The sequence below is a fragment of the Esox lucius genome, chromosome 14 (assembly GCF_011004845.1).
Source record: "Esox lucius isolate fEsoLuc1 chromosome 14, fEsoLuc1.pri, whole genome shotgun sequence".
NCBI lineage: Eukaryota > Metazoa > Chordata > Actinopteri > Esociformes > Esocidae > Esox > Esox lucius.
In genome coordinates, this window is record NC_047582.1 from 36,299,001 (window position 1) to 36,323,213 (window position 24,213).

A 24,213-nucleotide genomic window follows, 5' to 3' on the forward strand; every position below is an offset into this window, starting at 1 on the left:
CCTTAAACAAAGCTGAGAACAGGCACTCACACAGAAACCAACGCGCCTGTTGAAATAAAATGTTTTATTTGCATGCGTGTAGCTCTACATTTTTAGTTAAAGGTTAGAAAACAAATGGTTAATTATCATACTACTGTGACACATCAACTGTGTTGATGGTAATGACTTGTGTACGACCCAATTTCAGACCGTCTTATTTTAGAATGAAACGCTTATTGATGTTTGAAAACTGGTTGTTTTTGTCAGATAGCAGAACTTTAGATGTGGTCCAAATGACACACTTCCGTAGTGCACATTTTTTGGCCGAGGTCATAAGTAGTGCATTCTACAGGACGTAGGGTGCGATTTGGAACACAACCAAGTGTAGATGAGTGGGAACTCTGTTCTAGATTCAGTAACATTCCGTGACCATTGAATTCTGCTGCTACTGGTTTATTTAAGATGAGCCGAGAAAGAAGTGCATGCTAATGTTTTAAATTCAGATCTTTAATGGACTGCCATCCTGTTTGGATTTGGTCCTTCTGATTCTGGGCTGTGGAGGCCCGACTGCAGTGTGACCCGGGAGTTGGTCTCGGCATTAGTCCTGTTTTATACATGCTCAGACTGGTTAATTGGATGTTAACATAACAAGGGAAGTGTTTGAGGAAATGCGTGTTGGTGTTTTTAAGATGTCTGCCCCAGATGGTTCCCTGTGTAGTTGACCCTTTTTGACTGCTCTTTTCTAAAGTAAGGCACTGGGAATAGGGTTCCATTGGGCCTCACGCTTCTCGTCTGGTTCAGAGGAACCGGTTGTCCTCTGTAACCTAGGAAGCTTTGGCCGAGGCCCAAATGACATTATTCCCTGTGTAGGCCTTGCTTCCAGCTCGAGGGCTGGACAGGATAGAGTAGTGTACTATGTTGGGAACAGGTTGCCATTTGGGCCTAAAGACTTGTGTAAATGTAAACTCAGTAAGACAGCTAGACCCGGTAATCTGAGGAATAGAACCACCACATGCCCTTTATCTCCCCAAACTGTGTATAGTGTGTGTTTGTCTTGTGTAGTGTGTGTTAGTGTGTACGTTTTTTGCTTTGTAAGACTGTATTTATTCTGAAAGCAGAATATATTTGTTGTGCTGGAGTGAGATGCAGTGGTTTTCTGTCAGTGGATCCAGAGCTCCTCCCAGTGGAGAAACACCGACAGACTCCTTCAGAGTGGGTTGTACAGTACACTCCCATCTGCTTCAGAGGACCTCAGTTTTACTAGTTGTATTCTATGGGAGTATGTCTCAAACAGCCTCTCAAGCTCCCTATTCCCTTTTACAGTAAACTACCTTTCATCAAGTGGTACACTGTGTAGGGAAGGAGATGGTGCCATTTGGACCGAACCACAGTGTATTACCAGGTTGTCTGGATGTGAGGGTGCATGTGTCTGGATGCTAGGTGGTGGGGAGGGGCCACGCCAGTCTGGATGGGGGGGGGGGGGGGGGGTGTGTCTCGTCTCGTTCTTCGTCATCAATTAAATATGATCATACGCTCACTAATCGGTTCTGTTGTCATTTTTCCAAGTGTCCTTTGTATGACCTTAGCGTCTGCTGAGGTGACGCCTGCCATCGCCGGCCGCCCTTCTGAATGTTCGTAGCCATTTGGTTGATGGGAATAAATCGATGCACACATCAACTGGTGTCTCATGTCGTCTGTCAAGTGAGATTGTCATTGTTTTACTGTGGATTGGAAGCAGTAAAAGAAGCCTTCCACAAAGCGCTTTTTAAAACTGAGTAAAATGGACTGCTTCTGACTGGGTTGTGGGAAGGTCCCATCTAGTGGCCTTAAAATAACCTCTAAGATACTACTGTTTAAACACGACGACAATTGAGAAATGACTTTTTCTGGTAATGTGTATTCATAAATAAGTACAGGAACATGTAGATATATAAATAATACAACAGAAATGTGAACCAGACATGCACACGTCCATTCTGAAAAGCAAAGAGGGTGGGGGCGGTGGGGGTCCACTGGGGGGGGGGGTCACGGGAAAGCTGCTTCTAAACTATCACAGCATTAGTAATGTAACGCTGCCCACCTCTGCTTGTCCCATTTCTAATAGTACTTACAGCAGTCTTGCGTGTCCCAAATGGCACCTTTATAACCTAAATAGTGCACTAATGTGCACTAAATAGGGACTTAGGTGCCATGTTAGGGCCCTTATTTGTACAGAGCAGATACATTCAAATTACAGTGCTTTGTGACGGTAGTGAAGACCGGCTGAGGGGAGTCTTTTCTAAGACGTTGGGTGGAACAGTTGTCTTCACTCAGACACAACTGAAGTAGCACCATTGTCCGTATGTTTATCTGAAGAAAAAAAACAAAACAACATGGACATACTACGGACTGGTGGAGGTGGATACAACATCTGCATGTTGTCATGGTGAGGAACAACTCCATAATATAAAGGGGCACGGTGTAGAATCATGCCTCCAACCAGGCTCGTCTCGTCTTTCCCTACTGAACAAGACCTGTATTGTACTAGCTAGTCCAGGGTGGGAAATATAGTACTGACCTGTGTAGTACTAGCTAGTCCAGGGTGGGAAGGATAGTACTGACCTGTGTAGTACTAGCTAGTCCAGGGTGGGTTAGGTTGGGAAGGATAGTACTGACCTGTGTAGTACTAGCTAGTCCAGGGTGGGAAGGATAGTACTGACCTGTGTAGTACTAGCTAGTCCAGGGTGGGTTAGGTTGGGAAGGATAGTACTGACCTGTGTAGTACTAGCTAGTCCAGGGTGGGTTAGGTTGGGAAGGCTAGTACTGCGAGGGTCAGAAGTCACTTAAGAGATTATAAATTAATGCATGGACTGATGAGAACATTTAAATGGGGGATTTCTGTCACAAATGTTGTCGATGAAGATTGAAACATTATTTTAAAACTGCAGATGTATTCTGGTCATGTTTGCTTTTTTATGGTAGTAGTACAGTAGAAATCTTACATATTTTTCCTTTTAAGAAAGCAGTGTTTGCAGAGATTGCCCTCCATAGAGATTACCATTCATGGTAATTGCTGCAAATGTTGGCTCAATCGGAAAAGCTTCAATGCATATAACCTGCTGTCAGATGGAATCCAGTATCTGACTGGGTTAAGGTATCAAAACCTACAGGCCCCCAGTCCGACCTCCCTCACAGGTGTTTTCACTTCAGAGGACTACGTGCGCTGGCAGGAGGAATGTTGTTAGCGTAGCATATTAACACTTAAGGGATAAATATTGTTAATAAACTGATTACAATGATGGCGGTTTAGATTGAATAACAGCATAAGCTTTGTTTCATTAACGGTTAGACGCAAATGAGGAGCCTGTTTGAATACAGAAGAAATTCTCTGGTCTCGTTGCAATGGACATCCATTTTCTGTTGATCAGAGGGGGTTAGGCCAATTGTCCTCATCGGTAATCATATTTCAGATCTCTATTGTGTTCAACGCAAGCACTCGTCCAACCCCTCCCTTTACGAAGATGGAAGGATTCATGGTTTAAATGTTCCAACGTTTTCTCAATGATTTGGAGTAGGATTTTAGGGACGAGGGGTCAGTTGGAGTAGGATTTTAGGGACGAGGGGTCAGTTGGAGTAGGATTTTAGGGACGAGGGGTCAGGTGGAGTAGGATTTTAGGGACGAGGGGTCAGTTGGAGTAGGATTTTAGGGACGTGGGGTCAGTTGGAGTAGGATTTTAGGGACGAGGGGTCAGTTGGAGTAGGTTTTTAGGGACGGGGGGTGAGTTGGAGTAGGTTTTTAGGGACGGGGGGTGAGTTGGAGTAGGTTTTTAGGGACGGGGGGTGAGTTGGAGTAGGATTTTTAGGGACGAGGGGTCAGTTGGAGTAGGATTTTAGGGACGAGGGGTCAGTTGGAGTAGGTTTTTAGGGACGAGGGGTCAGGTAGATGTTTATGACAGTTTCTTACTAACACTTTCATCCCTGTTATATGACCAGTGGAACCATAACGTGGAACAAGAACGAGGTTCTACATTTACTCACCTTACTCCAGCCTTATTTTTAAGTCAATTGTTTTTTTTTTAAAACATGGATCATAATTAAATTTTTCCAGCAAGGGTTAAACTGCTATTAAACTAAATAATTCAGTCTGTCCCTTATAGATTTCTCCAGGGTCCGGTCAGCTGAACTGGGCTGCAGAGAGTAAATGTCCATGAGTGATTGGCACTCTAAGAAACTGACAAGACAGCCCAAAACGTGGGACCAATTCAGACACACAGTCCCTTTAACCCTGCCCTCACACGGCAAGCGTCGCAGACAGAAACATACAACAAAACAGAGAGAAGCTTTGTGGCGTCAGAAGATGTGTAACCTTTCTCAAGGCTTCTCCGTGAGTTCAGCAGCAGGATATTTACAGGAGACCAGAGGCATCATCCTAAAATGCATCCTATTCCCTTCCTTACATTTGGTTTTCGGGTATGTGTCTAGAACTTTCCCCGGGTTGTAGCTGTAAATGAGAAATGTTTTCAGTCTATTCAGTAAAAAATACATATCTAAATAGAGCTCTATGTCAGGGTTAACCACATAGTTCACCAGACAACGTCAGCGCACTCTAAAGGGACTAGGGTGGTACAATAGTGCACTCTAAAGGGAATAGGGTACCATTTAAGATTAATCCAGAAACATTCTAAGTCCTTTTCCTTCCTGGGCAGAGTTCAGCCAATGGTGCATCACTTAGAGGTCATGTGATCCCAACATGTTAAATCACAGAATGTCTTGCTATGCCTGTTACCCTAGCAACCATTTTGCACAGACTGTGAATCCTGATAAAACAGAAACATGACTGAGGGTAGAGGCACTTCTTGATTGGCTGGTTTTCATTGTTCCAAGGGTTTCCCTTTTGGTGCTCTCTTGCTGTTAACTCCAGGTTTGGTTGAAATTCCACAGTCTCTCCACCAGGTGGTGGTAGTGTTGCAGTGGTTTTTCATGTCACCACTGGGTGACAGTAATGTAGCTGTTATTCCTCCCTCACCACCAGATACATGGTGGTAGTTGTTGCAGTTCCCCATGTTGCCACTAGATGGTAGTGTTGTATTGTCTGTCAGGGCCTGATGCAAGTAGGCACTTTGTAGGAGGTTCTGGGCTCTGGGGCAGTAAAGTGGACTAGAGATCTGATCTGCTATGTCATCAGGATGGGTTTCTGTCTCACCTCCAGGATATCTGATAACAAACAACCAAAACAAAATCAGCAGTTTGTCAGAACATATGGAAAGGAACACTCAATACGGTCGTTCAACTTTTTAAAAACTTCTGTTATTGCTCAAACCACTTATCTTCTACATTAATCTCCAATTTCACCTCTTTATATATTTTGGCACACTTGTTTTGAATCCTCACCAACTACTAAGAGACATTTAGGGCTCCTGTGTAGGATGTTATAAACCATTTTGTAAATACAGGAAAATGGAGCCAATACAAACAGGCTACAGAGACTGGGAAATAAGTGCCATTTCAGTGTATGACCTCTGACCTGTGGTGATGCGGTGCAGCGGAAGGGTCACATAGGTCAGATGAGAGTAAAGCAGGAAGTACTCCTCTGTACGGTTGAGTTTGAGCCAGGACCCCACCAGGGAGCGGCCGGTCCCCGAAAGGGAGCGAGAGCGAAGATTAGACTGGTTACACATGTCTGCATGGGATACAGTGGTAGAGGTCAGAGGTCATAGAAGGATACAGTAGTAGAGGTTAGAGGTTAGCTTTTCACACTGACACAGGTAACACGTTATACATTAAGACTCCAGGCATGTCCCGAAATAGCGACATTGGATTTATCATGATGTCAAGTCAAAAATGAATCGCAATATCAGCTAATTAACACAAGGGCTTATTCACCCCAGCAAATATCTGCTTCTTCCTTTTGTTCACTATGAAACACCATTAGGAGCCTGCTCCCACTGCAGGCAAGGGCATAGGAGCGGGGGGGCCAGGTTAGAAGCAGATCAATTGCCCCACCCACAATAATAGGGCCCTTAGATGGAGCTTCTGCTGTCACCTGGTCAACAGCCACAGGTCACAGGGCCACAGGCCACAGGGCTCATGTGTAGCCAGCAGTCCAGTCTGCTTCACATTCTCATGGGTCACAACATTTTCAATAATTGCTGTTTATTCTTTGGCAAATGACGCTGCATTGTGTTGCTGAAACCTGCTGCACTGATAGTTTAACTTAAAAGAACTGCACACTTTGCCAAACTGTGATGCACTGTGTGTTTTGGCACACGGGAGTCCATCAAAGCAGGAACATTAGGAGTGGCCAAATCAACAGTTTGGTACATTCTGAGAAAAAAAGAACGCACTGGTGAGCTCTGCAACACAAAAAGGCCTGGTCGTCCACGGAAGACAACAGTGGTGGATGATCATAGGATCCTTTCCATGGTAAAGAAAAACCCCTTCACCACATCCTGCCAAGTGAAGAACACTCTCCAGGAGGTAGGCAATTTCATTATCCAAGTCTACCATGAATAGAAGACTTCACAAGAGCAAATACAGAGGGTTCACCACTAGGTGCAAACCATTCATAAGCCTTAAGAATAGAAAGACCAGATTAGACTTTGCCAAAAACATCTAAAAAGCCAGCCTGTTTCAGGAACAGCATTCTTTGCACAGATGAAATGAAGATCAATGTGTGCCAGAATTATGGGAAGAAAAAAGTATGGAGAAGGCTTGGGACGGCTCATGATCTGAAGCCTACCACATCATCTGTAAAACATGGTAGAGGCAGTGTGATGGTATGGCCATGCATGGTTTCCAATGGCACTGGGTCACTAGTGTTTACTGATGATGTGACAGAAGACAGAAGCAGCCGGATGAATTCTGAAGTGTATAGAGATATATCTTCTGCTCAGATTCAGCAAAGTTGTTTGGACGGCGCTTCACTTTACAGATGGACAATGACCCAAAACATCCTGTGAAAGCAATCCAGGAGTTTAAGGCAAAGAAGAGGAATATGCTGCAATGGCTGAGTCAATCACCTGATCTCAACCCAATCAAGCATACATTTCACTTGCTGAAGACAAAACTTAAGGCAGAAAAATCCACAAAAAAACAACTAAAGACAGCTACAGTAAAGGCCTGGCAAAGCATCACAAAGGAGGAAACCCAGCGTTTGGTGATGTCCATGCATTCCAGACTTCAAGCAGTCATTGCCTACAAAGGATTCTCTACAAATAATTAAAAATGAACACTATGATGGTGTTAATTTGTCCAATTGCATTTGGGCCCCTGAAATAAGGGGACTGTGTATGAAAATGGTTACAATTCCTAAACGTTTGATGCAATATTTTTGTTCAACCACTTGAATTAAAGCTGAAAGTCTGCATTTCAATTGCATCTCAGTTGTTTCATTTCAAATCTTTTGTGGTGGCGTACAGAGTCAAAATTATGAAAATTGTGTCAGTGTCCAAATATTTCCAGACCAAACTGTATATCACTACGCATATTCTGAAAGCAGTTTTTTGTATGCTTGCTGTTGCTGCTTTGATCCAGACTACAATTAGTTAAAAAAAAGAAATAATAAGTTTCACATTAAGAAATAATAAACAAGTAATTTTGTTTAGTCAATTTGTCTTCATTTCTAGTTTGTTTCAGAGATTGTGACCATGATCATCTCTATGGCTCTTTCTTGTCTCTCGTTCCACTGTCGTTTCATGGCCATAGTGAATCACAGTCTGTTAACCCACCAGGGCTTTAGTGAGTGTAACAGTCCGTTAACCCACCAGGGCTTTAGTGAGTGTAACAGTCCGTTAACCCACCAGGGCTTTAGTGAGTGTAACAGTCCGTTAACCCACCAGGGCTTTAGTGAGTGTAACAGTCCGTTAACCCACCAGGGCTTTAGTGAGTGTAACAGTCCGTTAACCCACCAGGGCTTTAGTGAGTGTAACAGTCCGTTAACCCACCAGGGCTTTAGTGAGTGTAACAGTCCGTTAACCCACCAGGGCTTTAGTGAGTGTAACAGTCCGTTAACCCACCAGGGCTTTAGTGAGTGTAACAGTCCGTTAACCCACCAGGGCTTTAGTGAGTGTAACAGTCCGTTAACCCACCAGGGCTTTAGTGAGTGTAACAGTCCGTTAACCCACCAGGGCTTTAGTGAGTGTAACAGTCCGTTAACCCACCAGGGCTTTAGTGAGTGTAACAGTCCGTTAACCCACCAGGGCTTTAGTGAGTGTAACAGTCCGTTAACCCACCAGGGCTTTAGTGAGTGTAACAGTCCGTTAACCCACCAGGGCTTTAGTGAGTGTAACAGTCCGTTAACCCACCAGGGCTTTAGTGAGTGTAACAGTCCGTTAACCCACCAGGGCTTTAGTGAGTGTAACAGTCCGTTAACCCACCAGGGCTTTAGTGAGTGTAACAGTCCGTTAACCCACCAGGGCTTTAGTGAGTGTAACAGTCCGTTAACCCACCAGGGCTTTAGTGAGTGTAACAGTCCGTTAACCCACCAGGGCTTTAGTGAGTGTAACAGTCCGTTAACCCACCAGGGCTTTAGTGAGTGTAACAGTCCGTTAACCCACCAGGGCTTTAGTGAGTGTAACAGTCCGTTAACCCACCAGGGCTTTAGTGAGTGTAACAGTCCGTTAACCCACCAGGGCTTTAGTGAGTGTAACAGTCTTGCTCTAGTCAGACAGACAGGTTGGAATGGCAACATTTGGGTTACTGGTGAGATGCTGTAACTGCTAAACTACCTGCCGATTAGAGCTACTTAGGCTCAAAATCTTTTGGGGCCACTTTGGAAAGTTAGGTTTCACTGCCAGGTCAAGATCTAGATTACAGTCAGCTGTCTCGTACCCTCATCATCCTCTTCCCTGAAGAACTCTTCACTGTCGTTGGCTGAGTGACTTTTCTTCATCTCAGCAATGCGGTTCCTGGGGACCTTTCGACGGAGAGAGGGGGAAAAGAACGAGGGACGATTCCTCTCTGGGGTGGGAGGGGTACTGAAGGATGTCACCTGATCAAACAGAACACACAGGTAGACAATCAGAACAATGTATTATGTAGAGAATGCTCAGAGAGCCAATCACAACAAACCTGCTACAGAGAGAACATTCATACAGCCATCAGAAGATCTCCAATCCACCCAAAAGGAAGAACACTAATATACTGTTTAAGTTGCTTTTATAAGGATAAAACAAGACCTGTTTCCAGTCCATAATGCCATAATGGATTGGCAGCTGCCTACTGTACACATTGGATTAAAGCAGGAAGAGAAAGCAACCACTGACATAACACCACATACTGTAATAAATGGAGTAACTAATAATAATTACAACATACTATAGTTATTATGTGGTAACACTGTACTGACTAATAATAATTACAACATACAGTGGATATAAAAAGTCTACACACACCTGTTAAAATGCCAGGTTGTGATGTAGAAGAATGAGACTAAGATAAATCATGTCAGAACTTTTTCCACCTTTAATGTGACCAATTACTTGAACAATTCAATTGAAAAACAAACTAAAATCTTTGTGGTGGAAAAATAGAAAATGTAAAACTCAAACTGGTTGCATAAGTGTGCACACCCTTAAAATAATACTTTGTTGAAGCACCTTTTGATTTTATTACAGCACTCAGTCTTTTTGGGTAGGAGTCTATTAGCATGGCACATCTTGACGTGGCAATATTTGCCCACTCTTCGTTGCAAAAGCTCTCCAAATCTGTCAGATAGTGAGGACATCTCCTGTGATCAGCCCTCTTCAGATCACCCCACAGATGTTCAATTGGATTCAGGTCTGGGCTGTCTGGGCCATTCCAAAACGTTAATCTTCTTCTGGTGAAGCCATGCTTTTGTGGATTTGGATGTGTGCAGAGTTGTTTTTGAGCCAAACATACCTTTTGGAATTATAGCCAAAAACTTCAACCTTGGTTTCATCAGAACATAACACATTTTCCCATGTGATTTTGGGGGACTTGATGATTGTTTTTGCAAACTTCAGCCGGGCTTGGATGTTTATCTTTGTAAGAAAAGGCTTCCGTCTTTCCACCCTACCCCATAGCCCATTCATATGAAGAATACGGGAGATTGTTGTCACATGTAGCACACAGCCATTACTTGCCAGAAATTCCAGCAGTTCATTTAATGTTGCTGTAGGCCTCTTGGAAGCCTCCCTGACCAGTGTTCTCTGCTTTTCATCAATTTTGGAGGGACGTCCAGTTCTTGGTAATGTCCCTGTTGTGCCATATTTTCTCCACTTGATGATGACTGTCTTCACTGTGTTCCATTGTATATCTAAAGCTTTGGAAATTATTTTGTACCCTTCTCCTGACTGATATATTTTAACAATGAGATCCCTCTGATGCTTTGGAAGCTCTCTATAAACCATGGCTTTTGCTCTGAAACGCAACTAAGAAAATGTCTGGAAAATCCTACTAGAACAGCTGAACTTTGTGATTAATCAGAGTCACTTTAAATGATGGCAGGTGTGTAATGACTTCTATTTAACATGAGTTTGAATGTGATTGGTTAATTCTGAACACAGCCACATCCCCAGTTATAAGAGGGTGTGCACACTTATGCAACCAGGTTATTGTAAGGTTTTTATTTTAAATGTTTCCCCCCTTGAAGATTTCAGTTTGTTTTTTCATTTGAATTGTTCACATTATAGGTCACATTAAAAGTGGAAAAAGTTCTGACATGATTTATCTTTGTCTCATTCTTTTACATCACAAAAACTTGGCATTTTAACAGGGGTGTGTAAACTTTCCATCCACTGTACTATAGTTACTATGTGGTAACACTGCAATAACTAATGATAATTACAACATACTATAGTTACTATGAGGTAACACTGTAGTGACTAATAATATTAACAACATGATAGTTAGGCACATGCTTTTAATTAACATGGTCGCTACGAGACAAAAAACAGTGAAGACGGAGTATTGACCCACTTAGATAAACGGCTATGAGGTCAAATGTCAAACCATAACATAACACACGGTCACAACAGTACCAGCCATCTCATCATGGACACTGGTAAAAGACAAACACACACTGACATGACCACTCCAGTGGCCATCAGACTAAACACCAGCTAAAGAGTCCAACACACAGAGGCCATATCTGGGACATCAAAGCGAATAAAATATGAATTCAACATAAATATTTGATGCTGACCCCGTTTTGTGGATCTACGCAGTTCCACTCGTACGCACAAACACATTCCAGCCACCCGTGTCTTCCTGTCTGTCTATTTCTGAAGTGGGACTGTTTCATAACCTACAGGACATTTTCTGGGTCATTCCTCAGATGAGATTATGAAATAATTTCCATCCAGATTCTCACTTCCAGATGTGGACTTTTCATTATCTCCCCCCCTCCGCTCTTCATTATCCCCGCCCTCCGCTCTTCATTATCCCCGCCCTCCGCTCTTCATTATCCCCGCCCTCCGCTCTTCATTATCCCCGCCCTCCATTATCATTATGTTTGTGTCTGTAGTGATATGTCATGATGAGTTGTGAGTATTGATGTTATCATGCCATTTGTGTCTGTCAGTTATGATATGTTATCAGAGTGTTAAACAGACAGCATGTTTGAACCAGGGATAAACCAGGCTTATGGATGTTCTGGCGCTTGTGTGTGTTGTGTTGTGTTTGTATGTATGTGTGTGCATGCATGCGTGTTGTGTGTGTGTGTTCCACTAACCCTCTCGTGTAGAGGTGAGTCTTGGTCTTCCTCTGTGCCACAGGGGGACGTGTCTCCGGTAGGAACACGGCTCACCGCCATCTCTGCGTGACCTTTGCCCTGAGGCCCCTTCATCCTGACGAATTCCATGTTGTTGTACTTATAGAAGCCGAACGACATGCGCTGGGCCATCTTAGCCGCCACGCTCACCTACACCACAACAAAAGGTCATACCATCTTTAACCCTCTTCCATTTCACCAAAACCCTAACCAGCATGCCTGAGATCATTACGGCTCAATGGGTGTGAACTGTACAGTCCTCCAGGGAGTGTGTGTCTGAAGGGGACGTTTTCTTACTCGGTTGTCGTAGACCTTCTTCAGAGCCTCGTAGCGGATCGACCCCTGGAACACGACTCCCTGGAACACGTTGCCCTTATCGCTGGCAACCAACTCTACACACACCATCTCCCCCTCCCCAACAGTCATGTCACAGAACACCTACACACACACACACACACACACACACACACACACACACACAGACACAGACACACACACACACACAGACACAGACACACACACACACACAGACACAGACACACACACACACACACACACAGACACACACAGACACACACAGACACACACAGACACACACAGACACACACAGACACACACAGACACACACAGACACACACACACAGACACACACACACAGACACACACACACAGACACACACAGACACACACAGACACACACAGACACACACACACACACAGACACACACAGACACACACAGACACACACAGACACACACAGACACACACAGACACACACAGACACACACACACAGACACACACAGACACACACAGACACACAGACACACAGACACACAGACACACAGACACACAGACACACAGACACACACAGACACACAGACACACAGACACACAGACACACAGACACACAGACACATAGACACACAGACACACAGACACACAGACACATAGACACACAGACACATAGACACACAGACACATAGACACATAGACACACAGACAGACACACACACGTTAGAGTATTTGGCATATGTTTATGTATGTCTGCTGAGTCATGGGGTTCAGCTGAGAAAGCGAACCCAAACAACGTTGTCCTCCTGACCGTTAATTCCAGGAGAAACACATTGACACTCTCAGGTTGATGCAGCTCAAACCAGGACATCGGTTAGAACTGCAGTGACCTGCCATGTTGTTCATGGACTAACATGTTTCTATATTAACCGCTTCTCAGGTGCCCCATTGGACACAACAGTAGCCAATCACAAACTCTGAGGTGTCCGATCGGGTGAGGGAGGAAAGAGACCAGGGAGGTTGCTATGGTTACCTCCTCAAAGTTGTCAATCATGAAGAAGATGTTGGGGTAGCTCATTTTAGACTCCTCCCCTTTACTGTCCATGGCGTGTTTACTTGGCGATGCATACACTTGCTGTGATGGGAGAGCGGGGGGAGGGGTATACAGGGACAGAGAGAGAGAGAGAGAATTACTGGATAATGTCCTGTTAGCTTACCTGTAGAGTCTGGTCTCTCCATAGCATTAGTATTCCTATGGGTTCGGCTAGCCTGTGTTTCTATGGGATCGGCTAGCCTGTGTTCCTATGGGATCGGCTAGCCTGTGTTCCGGTGGGATAGGCTAGCCTGTGTTCCGGTGGGATAGGCTAGCCTGTGTTCCGGTGGGATCGTCTAGCCTGTGTTTCCGGTGGGATCGGCTTGCCTGTGTTCCTATGGGATCGGCTAGCCTGTGTTCCTATGGGATCGGCTAGCCTGTGTTCCTATGGAATCGGCTAGCCTGTGTTCCTGTGGGATTGTCTTGTACCTGAGACTTCTTCCTGTGGATGTGGATGTCTCCTGCATCTGAGCGTGTGCAGACCGCACAGGTCACAACATAGTCCAGCTGGAAGACAGGCAACAGTCATGAACACCAGTCAAGTAATTTATGGCTGTTTCTAGCGCTCTGTGTGTGTGTGTGTGTGTGTGTGTGAGTGAGAGAGACACCTTCATGAGAATGAGGTTGAGATAAACACTCTCCTCCCAGTCAATGTCAGGGTCTCCCAGACCTGGAAGCTTCTTAGAGTCTCTCCTGTAGACCTCCACTTCCACCTAGAAAAGACCCAAACTGGACAGTTAAGGGAGGTTCTGATGACAAAACAGAACCAAACTGGACAGTTAAGGGAGGTTCTGATGACAAAACAGAACCAAACTGGACAGTTAAGGGAGGTTCTGATGAAGACAAAACAGAACCAAACTGGACAGTTAAGGGAGGTTCTGATGAAGACAAAACAGAACCAAACTGGACAGTTAAGGGAGGTTCTGATGAAGACAAAACAGAACCAAACTGAAAGAATCAACTTTGCCAGAGAACTCCGGGACTGATCTCTGGACAGATATTGAAATTTTAGTCACAATCAAAAACACTATGCTTGGTGAAATCCCAACACTGCCAACCACCAAAAGAAAGGTGTTTTGGAGACGTTTACTCCAAGTTATCACTGCAAATAAAGGTACACCAGATATTGAATGTAGGGGTTAAAAAAAATTCACAAATGAATTCTGGGTTTTTGTTAAATAAACCAGTTGTGTAAAATAAGTAAGGAAACTATAGTTTTTGTGTGTGTCCTTTACATGTAACGTCTTTGTTACAATTTAGAGTTTAGATTTTATTTTGTATACAAAAAGAATGACCACCCTTGTAAGAGTCCCATTCTTTAACGCAGCACTGTAGGTAAAGTGACTGTGGGAATGTCCCGGGAAAGAAATGCCCATATTGTGAAAGTGTTTACTCTATTGACAAATATTAGCCAACCACCAGAGGCCACCCCTTCTAAAACACACAAAAAGGCAGCATCATCATTCCAATTATTCACTTGTCCAGCTGAAAACCAACTGGAAAAATACTTTGCTCTTCAATTGAACAATGCAGGTGATTTTTAGACTTACGAACAGAAAACTTGAATGTAACCAGACAGGTATTTCAAGACATTAAACAGATGTTTCACCCAGAATTGATTTCAACAGTATCTATGTTTCTCATGTTTCAGGGCCTGAACTTCCTGTCTGTGTTGCTGCTGTCGGTAACAGTGAACTCTAAGGGCTTAATGTTCCAGCCTCTGGACTGTGCCGACATCTACAACGGTGGGTCCAAGACTAGTGGTGTGTACAGGATCTACACGGCAGGACCCAACTCTCCCCAGTACGTTTACTGTGACATGGACACTGACGGGGGCAAGTGGACGGTCAGTAGAATACCTAGTACCTAGTACCTAGTACCACTGACAAGTGGACGGTCAGTAGTATACCTAGTACCTAGTACCACTGACAAGTGGACGGTCAGTAGAATACCTAGTACCTAGTACCACTGACAAGTGGACGGTCAGTAGTATACCTAGTACCTAGTACCACTGCAGCCAACCGTGAGGTCGCCTATCACTGGGACCTAACATGGTTAACCCATTTGGAGGGAATTTTAGCATGACTCATCAAGTGAGGAGGCTACTGTCTAATGGAGAACGATGGAGGGTTTTAACCTTAAGACAAAAAAAGCCTTGGCAAAGTATTTAAATACAAGAGTATTCTAAAGTATTCTACAAGCTACAAGACATGACCGACAGTGGATATTAAGTTAGTAGTTTATCATGTTGACTATAATCTCTGACTCTCTCACGCTCTTTGACTGCCTTTATTGTTGATCTGCTTTTCTCCCTCAGGTGTTCCAGAGGAGGATGGATGGAACAATCAACTTCTTCAGAGGATGGGAGGAGTACAAGAACGGGTTTGGACATGCAGCAGGAGAGTACTGGTTAGGTGAGGACCCATTTCAAACAGGACAGTACTGACTGCACGAGGACCCATTTCAAACAGGACAGTACTGACTGCACGAGGACCCATTTCAAACAGGACAGTACTGACTGCACAAGGACGTGTCTATATGGCAGTTCAAATGTTTGAACATGACCCTTTTACTGTTAAACTGTTGATTTCTTTGTATGAAAACAAAGTAAAACCTGGTTATACCTTGACCGATCTATCTACAATGAAGTTTTGACTCAGAAGTAAATCAGGTCAGATCCATCTAAAGAAGATCGGTGGTCTGCCACCCTGACGGAGTAAAGTACATTTTAAAGACCAGTTAAGTAAGCTCTTTGCGAGAGGTTGACTTCCTGTCTGCTGCCTGCAGGTCTGGAGACCATCTATCTGCTGACTCTGAAGAAGAACTATGAGCTGAGGGTGGATATGGAGGACTTTAATGGACAGAAAGCTTACGCATTCTACTCCTCCTTCTCAATCTCTCCTGAAACCACCAATCCAGAACTTGACGGCTACAAACTCCATGTTACTGGCTTTAAGGATGGAGGGGCAGGTACAGTAAGGTGTCTGACCCACAGTCACATCTAAGGTGTCATTAATCACACTGCAGCAATACATACAGTATCTCACAGAAGTCAGTACACCCTGTGAGAAATTACACTTTGCTACAATGAAAAGTAGTGAGTGTACAGCTTGTATAACAGTGTATATTTGCTGTCCCCTCAAATAACTCAACACACAGCCATTAATGTCTAAACCGCTGGCAACAAGAGTGAGTACACCCCTAAGTGAAAATATCCAAATTGGGCCCAAAGTGACAATATTTTGTATGGCCACTCACGCTTGACACCATCTGAACCAAATAAGTTTATCTTGGTTTTATCAGACCACAGGCATGGTTCCAGTAATCTATGTCCTTAGCCTGCTTGTCTTCAGCAAACTGTTTGCAGGCTTTCTTGTGCATCATCTTTAGAAGAAGCTTCCTTCTGGGACGACAGCCATGCAGACCAATTTGATGCAGTGTGTGGCGTATGGTCTGAACACTGACAGGCTGACCCCCCACCCCTTCAACCTCTGCAGCAATGCTGGCAGCACTAATGCTTCTATTTCCCAAAGACAACCTCTGGATATGACGCTGAGCATATACATTCAACTTCTTTGGTCGACCATGGCAAGGCCTGTTCTGAGTGGAACCTGTCCTGTTAAACCGCTGTATGGTCTTGGCCACCGTGCTGCAGCTCAGTTTCAGGGTCTTGGCAATCTTCTTATAGACTAGGCCATCTTTATGTAGAGCAACAATTCTTTTTTTCAGATCCTCAGAGTTCTTTGCCGTGAGGTGCCATGTTGAACCTCCAGTGACCAGTATGAGGGAGTGTGAGAGCGATGACACCAAATTTAACACACCTGCTCCCCATTCACTTCTGATACCTTGTAACACTAATGAGTCACATGACACCGGGGAGGGAAAATGGCTAAATGGGCCCAATTTGGACATTTTCACTTAGGGTTGTACTCACTTTTGTTGCCAGTGGTTTAGACATTAATAGCTGTGTGTTGAGTAATTTTGAGGGGACAGCAAATGTACACTGTTATATAATCTGTACACTCACTAAACTGGGTAAATATAACAGCAAAAACATGCACATCTTAGGGTGCACCTGAAGCACACTACTACTGCACAACTGTAGACCAGCACCATATTCCCTATATAGTACACTACTTTAGACCAGCACCATATTCCCAATATAGTACACTACATTAGACCAGCACCATATTCCCAATATAGTACACTACATTAGACCAGCAACCTATTCACTATATAGTACACTACATTAGACCAGCACCCTATTCCCTAAATGGTACACTACTCCTGCACTACTTTAGACCAGGGCCCTGGGCACTAAATACGGAGTAGGGGGAATTGGGGAGATTTACAATCTGAACATCTGACTCCTTAACCTTTGACCTGTTCCCTGTTTGAATCCAGGTGACTCTCTGACCTACCAAAACGGCATGAAGTTTAGCACATACGACCGAGACCAGGACACTTTGGAGGGGAACTGTGCGGTTTCCGCAGTAGGAGGGTTTTGGTATAAAGACTGCTATTTCTCCAACCCCAACGGTCTCTACACATGGGGACTCAACACTCAGATTGGGGTCAACTGGAGGGCCTGGAGAACCTTCTATTCTGTAAAGTCCATCTCCATGAAGATTAGGCCTGTGAATCTGTGAATCTGTCTCTTGGTCTTTTTGGGACACCAAGCTTTTGATTCAGGCTATATTTTTTTAGAAGATAGAATGCTGTTTTGGTGACTGCTTTGATATGACTGTTAAATGTGAGTCAATCAAAACTCCAAGATAATGCACTTGATCCCTGGTTTTAAGGGCCCGAGAATCCAGCTCTTTACTAATATTTGTTCTTTTATTTTTGTTGCCAAACACAATCTCAGTTTCATCTTGGTTTAATTGTAGACAGTTTTGTTTCATCCAGGTATTCATGTGCTCTATACAGTGACACAGTGAGTCTATTGAGCTGTTGTCATACGGTTCGAGAGCCATATATATTTGAGTATCATCGGGATAGCTGTGGTAGTTAATGTTGTTGTTCTGTAGAATTTGGCTCAGAGGTAGCATATAGAGATTGAACAGAAGCGGTCCAAAAACTGATACCTGTGGAACTCCGCATGTCATAGCCACTCTATCAGATTCATGATTACCAAAAGTACTGTTGCTTTTCCTTTTCGGTCACAGTTCTGGTGTCAGGCTGGGTAAAATTGTAGTTGTCCGGCAATTAAATCTGGTCTTACATTACATAATGTTGAAAAAAATAAATATCCAATGTGTCTGCCTAACAATACATTTTATTATTCAGATATTTTTTATGATCAAACCAACATTTGTTGTTACATTGTTTTTGCCGGACCGCGTAAGCGGAGCTGGCCAAGAAGGGCGAATGTCACTGACTGACTCACGTTAAATAGCGTAGTGGTTAGAGGTGTGGACCTGCAACCGAGGTCCCACGTTCGAATCTCATCACAGTCATAGCAAATTAAGCATTAGGATTTGTTCCAGATAGATGAAAACTTTGCTGGCTACAACCTTCAGTAGCTGCGTTATAGTAAGCCTAAAATAAAACTTTTCACACTTATATTGAGACTATTTCTGGTGGATTTTCGAAGTATGCATCCGTGCATGCTTTTTGGGTCAGGATAGACAAACATTTTGCTGACTACAACAATCAGTGGCTATGTTCTAATAAGCCTAAAATAAAACTTTAAAATGCGACTATTTCTGGTTGGATTTTCAAAGTACGCACCTGTGCATGATTTGTGGGGTAATATAGGCTATATAGAAACCCCTTGGGCAGTAAAAGAGTAGGGGTTACCACAATTCTCTCGTCTTTTCACTTGTGGGCTGGCTGAACTAGGCTTGCTTGGTTCTTTTTCTGGTTTTAAAACACCGGGTGCCTAGATTTGATTTTTCAGTATAACTTTACCTTTTAAGAGAACCTGTGGTAGTTTGGGTTGTGTAGATTTACTGAGCTGATTTGTTTTTATGACAGTCGTATAAGGGAGTAGTGAATTACTAGTTAAGTATTAAGGGGTGAATGGAAAATTAGTATGTCTGTGTTTAAACAGTAGAGAACTGCCAGATGTGCAGATGGGGTTGTAACGTGGGGGTGGACAATGTAGTTGCAGTCAATTGTTCTTGTGTAATGCAGGAGGGCAACCCACCTTTGGGTGGTGGAGCGAAATTGATAAGAAAAACAAGCCTGGAATGATTTAGACCAGAAACATGCTTAGATGAAAGGTCAGTTATTTTGTGAGATTTTATAACACCTTCTATGTCTATACAAAGGGGGGTCTTCTGAGCTGTTTCAGAGACTTCACTGATCCTGTATTTTGTGTATCTCTCCTTGCAAGTATCAATAAACTGGTATTGCGTAGTAGAGATTTGCCTCGGTCTTGCCTTCCCCCGATTAACTAGATGGAGCATACATTTCCATCACAGTTTGATTAACTAGATGGAGCATACATTTCCATCACAGTTTGATTAACTAGATGGAGCATACATTTCCATCACAGTTTGACTACCTTGGAATACCTGATGCGCTCCTGCTACCATGTCTTCAATAATATGTTTGTATTAGTCTCTGGACTGACGGTATATCTTGGACCAGGGTTTTGTGAGGTTTGTTGCTCAAACTGACTTGTTTTTTTGGGGGTTTCGGTTTCAGGCGTCACGGTAATTCTTCTTTGTTGTATGGAGGAGTTGACAAGCGTTTGGCTTCATCATGTGGAAAACGCTGATTAGTTGTTAGATGGAACATTTCTTTTGAAATCACTTTCTTGGTTGCTTTTGTGTTGTGGGAAGTTATCTAGGCTTGCTGAGTCTCTGCTGGTTGGCCAAGCAGTACTGACTCCTTTCTGTTGGGCTCAGTGATCTCATTGACAAGTTGATTTGTGCTCCCTCCAAAGGAACTCCTGGAGTTTCTCAATAAGGACCAACTTTTGGACCCATTATCAGATTGAGATTAGTAATGAACGACTTAATGCAAAGTCAGTTTCATGAGCCAGTCTGACGCGCTCTCATACTTCAGCCAAAGGTCAGTGATATGTTACTTCCTTGTCCAGCTGTCCGTTCTACACATGGGGACTCAACAGGTGACCTCAATTTTGGATCAAGATGGCAAGAAGAAAGGATCTAAGGGACTTTGAAAGAGGGTTCATTATTGGGTCTCCATCCACAGGTCACTGAATGGTTTATCTAGTACGAAAATGATGTGAGCCATATGCTACGACCTTCACAACCACCAGATCGCAACTCAATTGAACACTGACATGTTAGACAGCGCTCTCCACTGCCATCATCAAAACAACAAATTAGGGAATTTCTTTTGGATGAACGATGTTCCATCCCTCTAGTAGAGTTACAGAGACTTGTAGAATCTATGCCAAGATGCAGTGAAGCTGTTCTGGTGGTTCGTGGCCAAACATCTTACTGAGATACTTCATGTTGGTCCCTTGTCTGTATTCACGTAACACTCGACAACATGGCTAGTCTGTATTCACGTAACACTGGGCAACATGGCTAGTCTGTACTCACGTAACACTGGGCAACATGGCTAGTCTGTATTCACGTAACACTGGGCAACATGGCTAGTCTGTATTCACGTAACACTGGGCAACATGGCTAGTCTGTATTCACGTAACACTGGGCAACATGGCTAGCCTGTATTCACGTAACACTGGACAACATGGCTAGCCTGTATTCACGTAACACTGGACAACATGGCTAGCCTGTATTCACGTAACACTGGACAACATGGCTAGCCTGTATTCACGTAACACTGGACAACATGGCTAGTCTGTATTCACGTAACACTGGACAACATGGCTAGTCTGTATTCACGTAACACTGGACAACATGGCTAGAATGAAAAGTACAGGGTCGTTTTTTTTAACCATTTGAACTATCAAGGGGTGTTGCCCTTTGTTTAAAAAATAAATAAATAAATAAAAAGTGTTGCCCTTTATCACCATATCTATTTGTAATGGCCAATGAATTGCTGGCAATGAAAATCTGAGCAAACTATAACATTCAGGGGTTGAAGATAAATAGGGTATATTAAGATATGGATCATATGGTGTACCACTGTAAGACAGTATAGCAAAAAATGGATCATATGGTGTACCACTGTAAGACAGTATAACAAAATGGATCATATGGTGTACCACTGTAAGACAGTTTGTGTTGAATAAGCATGCTTTCAAAAACAACACAGAACTTTAGACCTAACAATAAACCACCAATCATTAATCAGATGTGTAAATGAAACATGAACCACAAAAGTAGCATTGTAAGTATTAGCTGAACATGTGAAACTCCTTTAAGATTACAGTGATGTCACGTCCCCATAGACCTATTTAAACGGTGAGGCAGAACCACTCGCACAGACCTGAAGAATCACACAGGAAACGACCCAGCCAACCTCTGAGGAAACTGCTGAACACAACCATGAAGGTAAGAGCATTAACCAAAACAAGGTAGATCTCCGTCAAATCCGAATGCTATATGGTAACAGGCTAGCCCACCTCCCACAGACTATGCCTAGTAATGTGCCATCTAGCTACATGGGCCTTGATATGCAACTGTGGCCTGCAGGTGCTCATTGTACTGACAGCCCTGTCCTGCGTACTGGTGGAGTCTCTAATGTTCCAGCCCCTGGACTGTGCTGACATCTACAACAGCGGCTCGGGTCATAGTGGTGTGTACAGGATCTATCCTGCAGGACCCAACTCCCCCCGTTATGTATACTGTGACATGGACACACAGGGGGGGAAGTGGACAGTAAGTAGAGTCTGTCTCATCCTGAATGGAACTTACAGTAGACTGCACTGGTTTTAACTAAATATACAGGCCCTGATACAAGTGCACTTATATCCCCTTTCTGTTTCTTAGAGGGAATAGGGGGCGATTTGGGACCAAACTATTTTTGGTTTTAACTGGGCTTCATCATCTGGTCATGTGATTTAGATAAATGTTTGGTCAAAAGGCTAACAAATTGTAATGGACTTTTTAATAGGAATTTGTCCTAATGACATTATGGGTTTAAAGAATGTCATTTTACCCCTACTGCTCAATACTCCATGTCACCTGAGAATTAGTTGTGTGTCGACTTCCATTCCATTTTCCAAAGTATTTTGTCAGGAAATGCTGCTCTGACGCCCTCCCTCCTATGTAGTAGTTTAATTTCCTCTATAACAAGGGTTTGTCTTCACAAGTCTCAAAGACAACCCCAACCAAAAACAGGGACTCATGACAATGTACATAACATTTCTCTACCTTTGACCAGTTGGGTGAAGAAGCTCTCAAGAAGATCTTTCTCAACTATTTTACTAAGGACATTGGGCACATTAAGGAATTTTAAAACCTAATTTAAAAATAGAGTAAATAAAGTGAAGTTAAATCAAATCAACCAGTCTAGACATTAATTCTACCTCATATTCCCTCAGGTGTTCCAGAGGAGGATGGATGGAACGGTCAACTTCTTCAGAGGATGGGAGGAGTACAAGAACGGGTTTGGACACGCAGCAGGAGAGTACTGGTTAGGTGAGGACCCATTTCAAACAGGACAGTACTGGTTAGGTGAGGACCCATTTCAAACAGGACAGTACTGGTTAGGTGAGGACTCATTTCAAACAGGAGAGTACTGGTTAGGTGAGGACTCATTTCAAACAGGACAGTACTGGTTAGATGAGGACTCATTTCAAACAGGACAGTACTGGTTAGATGAGGACTCATTTCAAACAGGACAGTACTGGTTAGATGAGGACTCATTTCAAACAGGACAGTACTGGTTAGATGAGGACTCATTTCAAACAGGAGAGTACTGGTTGGGTGAGGACTCATTTCAAACAGGAGAGTACTGGTTAGGTGAGGACTCATTTCAAACAGGAGAGTACTGGTTTGGTAAGTTCATTTAGCTAAATCATTCTACATCTCAGTGTTAAATGATTAAAGTAGAAATATTTAAATCCCTCTTCTAGACACCTTTGCAATTATGTATGAGAAGTACTTGAGAGAACTAATTTAGTCATCATTTGAGTAGGTAAATCAGTCCTCTAGCTCAGGCCTAGAACAGCTACACTGTGAAACACCTTGGGTTCCTAAAAGTGTTTAAAAACTAGTGACTGACCAAATTCTACCTCATCTCTCCTCCGTTCCGCCTGCAGGTCTGGAGACCATCCACCTACTAACTCTGAAGAAGAACTATGAGCTGAGGGTGGATATAGAGGACTTCAATGGACAGAGGGTCTATGCCAACTACACCTCCTTCTCCTTATCTCCCCAGGCAGTCAATGCTGAGGTGGATGGATACAGACTCCATGTCAGTGGCTTCAGGAATGGAGGCGCTGGTATGTTGATCACATGACATTCAAGTTGGTGATCTAGGAGACAAAGTATTTTCCTAAATATATTTTCTATTTTGCATCTAGGTGATTCTTTGGGACATGTCAGTGGATCGAAGTTCTCTACTTTTGACAAAGACCAGGATTCAAATAGTGGTAACTGTGCCTCAGTTTATGGGGGTGGGTTTTGGTTCAATAACTGCCTCTACACCAATCCAAATGGCTTCTATTTGTGGGGACTGACACGTACTGATGGATGCAGCTGGTACACCTGGAAAAATACCTGGGAGGGCATTAAGTCCATCTCCATGAAGATCAGACCGGTTTTCCTCAGTCAGTTTGGACTTGAGATAAACCAGCTGACGGAAGACAAGCCACAGAGTTCTAAGTGTATAATAAGATCACCTCCACTTAGCCTGTCAGTCTGTCCTGACTCTGAGACGACCTACCCCAAAGCTCCGTCGACGCTCTGTGTGTGGGCGTAATTCTGCCACGCCCTTCACCCCGCCATTATGGTCAATGTGCCAACATAGGCATCACCAGAGTACCTGGCGGATCTCGACTGGATCATTAGGTGGGAATAAACTAATCAAGTTTTAAGTCCCATCCAGTTGACTACAATAAAACCCCAAAAAGTGTTTTTCCCCTTCGAGTCTATCCACAACAGTTGTCCAAACCCATTCACGTAAAGTATTTCATCCAGCTTTTTTATCCCATGATCTTATTGAATAACATGAATAAATTACATTCATGACATCAGTAGAATTTTTGTACACTGAATTCAGGGTTTATTAAATAGCTACTTTGTA

General features: G+C 43.4%; 3 protein-coding genes across 3 annotated transcripts in view; 2 read left to right on the forward strand and 1 right to left on the reverse strand.

Moving 5' to 3' along the window:
• Positions 1–2,927: 2,927 nt before the first annotated feature.
• The window catches only part of kiaa0930 (KIAA0930 ortholog), a 37,524-nt gene continuing 16,238 nt past the window's right edge, over positions 2,928–24,213 (reverse strand). Inside the window, exons 3-10 of the mRNA XM_029125291.2 lie at positions 13,683–13,787; positions 13,504–13,581; positions 13,015–13,116; positions 11,987–12,127; positions 11,651–11,839; positions 8,788–8,947; positions 5,483–5,638; positions 2,928–5,172 (exon numbers count right to left, since the gene is read on the reverse strand). Of these exons, the coding sequence (XP_028981124.2) occupies positions 5,132–5,172; positions 5,483–5,638; positions 8,788–8,947; positions 11,651–11,839; positions 11,987–12,127; positions 13,015–13,116; positions 13,504–13,581; positions 13,683–13,787 (972 nt within the window). The 3' untranslated portion in view covers positions 2,928–5,131. The remainder of the gene's footprint in view (positions 5,173–5,482; positions 5,639–8,787; positions 8,948–11,650; positions 11,840–11,986; positions 12,128–13,014; positions 13,117–13,503; positions 13,582–13,682; positions 13,788–24,213) is intronic.
• Positions 14,520–18,064, forward strand: LOC105026518 (microfibril-associated glycoprotein 4-like). The gene is made up of 5 exons (XM_010898023.4): positions 14,520–14,607; positions 14,726–14,920; positions 15,392–15,488; positions 15,862–16,044; positions 17,479–18,064. Exons 1-5 carry the CDS (start codon positions 14,602–14,604, stop codon positions 17,721–17,723), a joined length of 726 nt encoding a protein of 241 aa, XP_010896325.1. The 5' UTR covers positions 14,520–14,601; the 3' UTR covers positions 17,724–18,064.
• LOC105026519 (microfibril-associated glycoprotein 4) lies at positions 20,751–23,972 on the forward strand. Its single transcript, XM_020053527.3, has 5 exons — positions 20,751–21,515; positions 21,657–21,842; positions 22,508–22,604; positions 23,228–23,410; positions 23,492–23,972. Exons 1-5 carry the CDS (start codon positions 21,510–21,512, stop codon positions 23,887–23,889), a joined length of 870 nt encoding a protein of 289 aa, XP_019909086.2. The 5' UTR covers positions 20,751–21,509; the 3' UTR covers positions 23,890–23,972.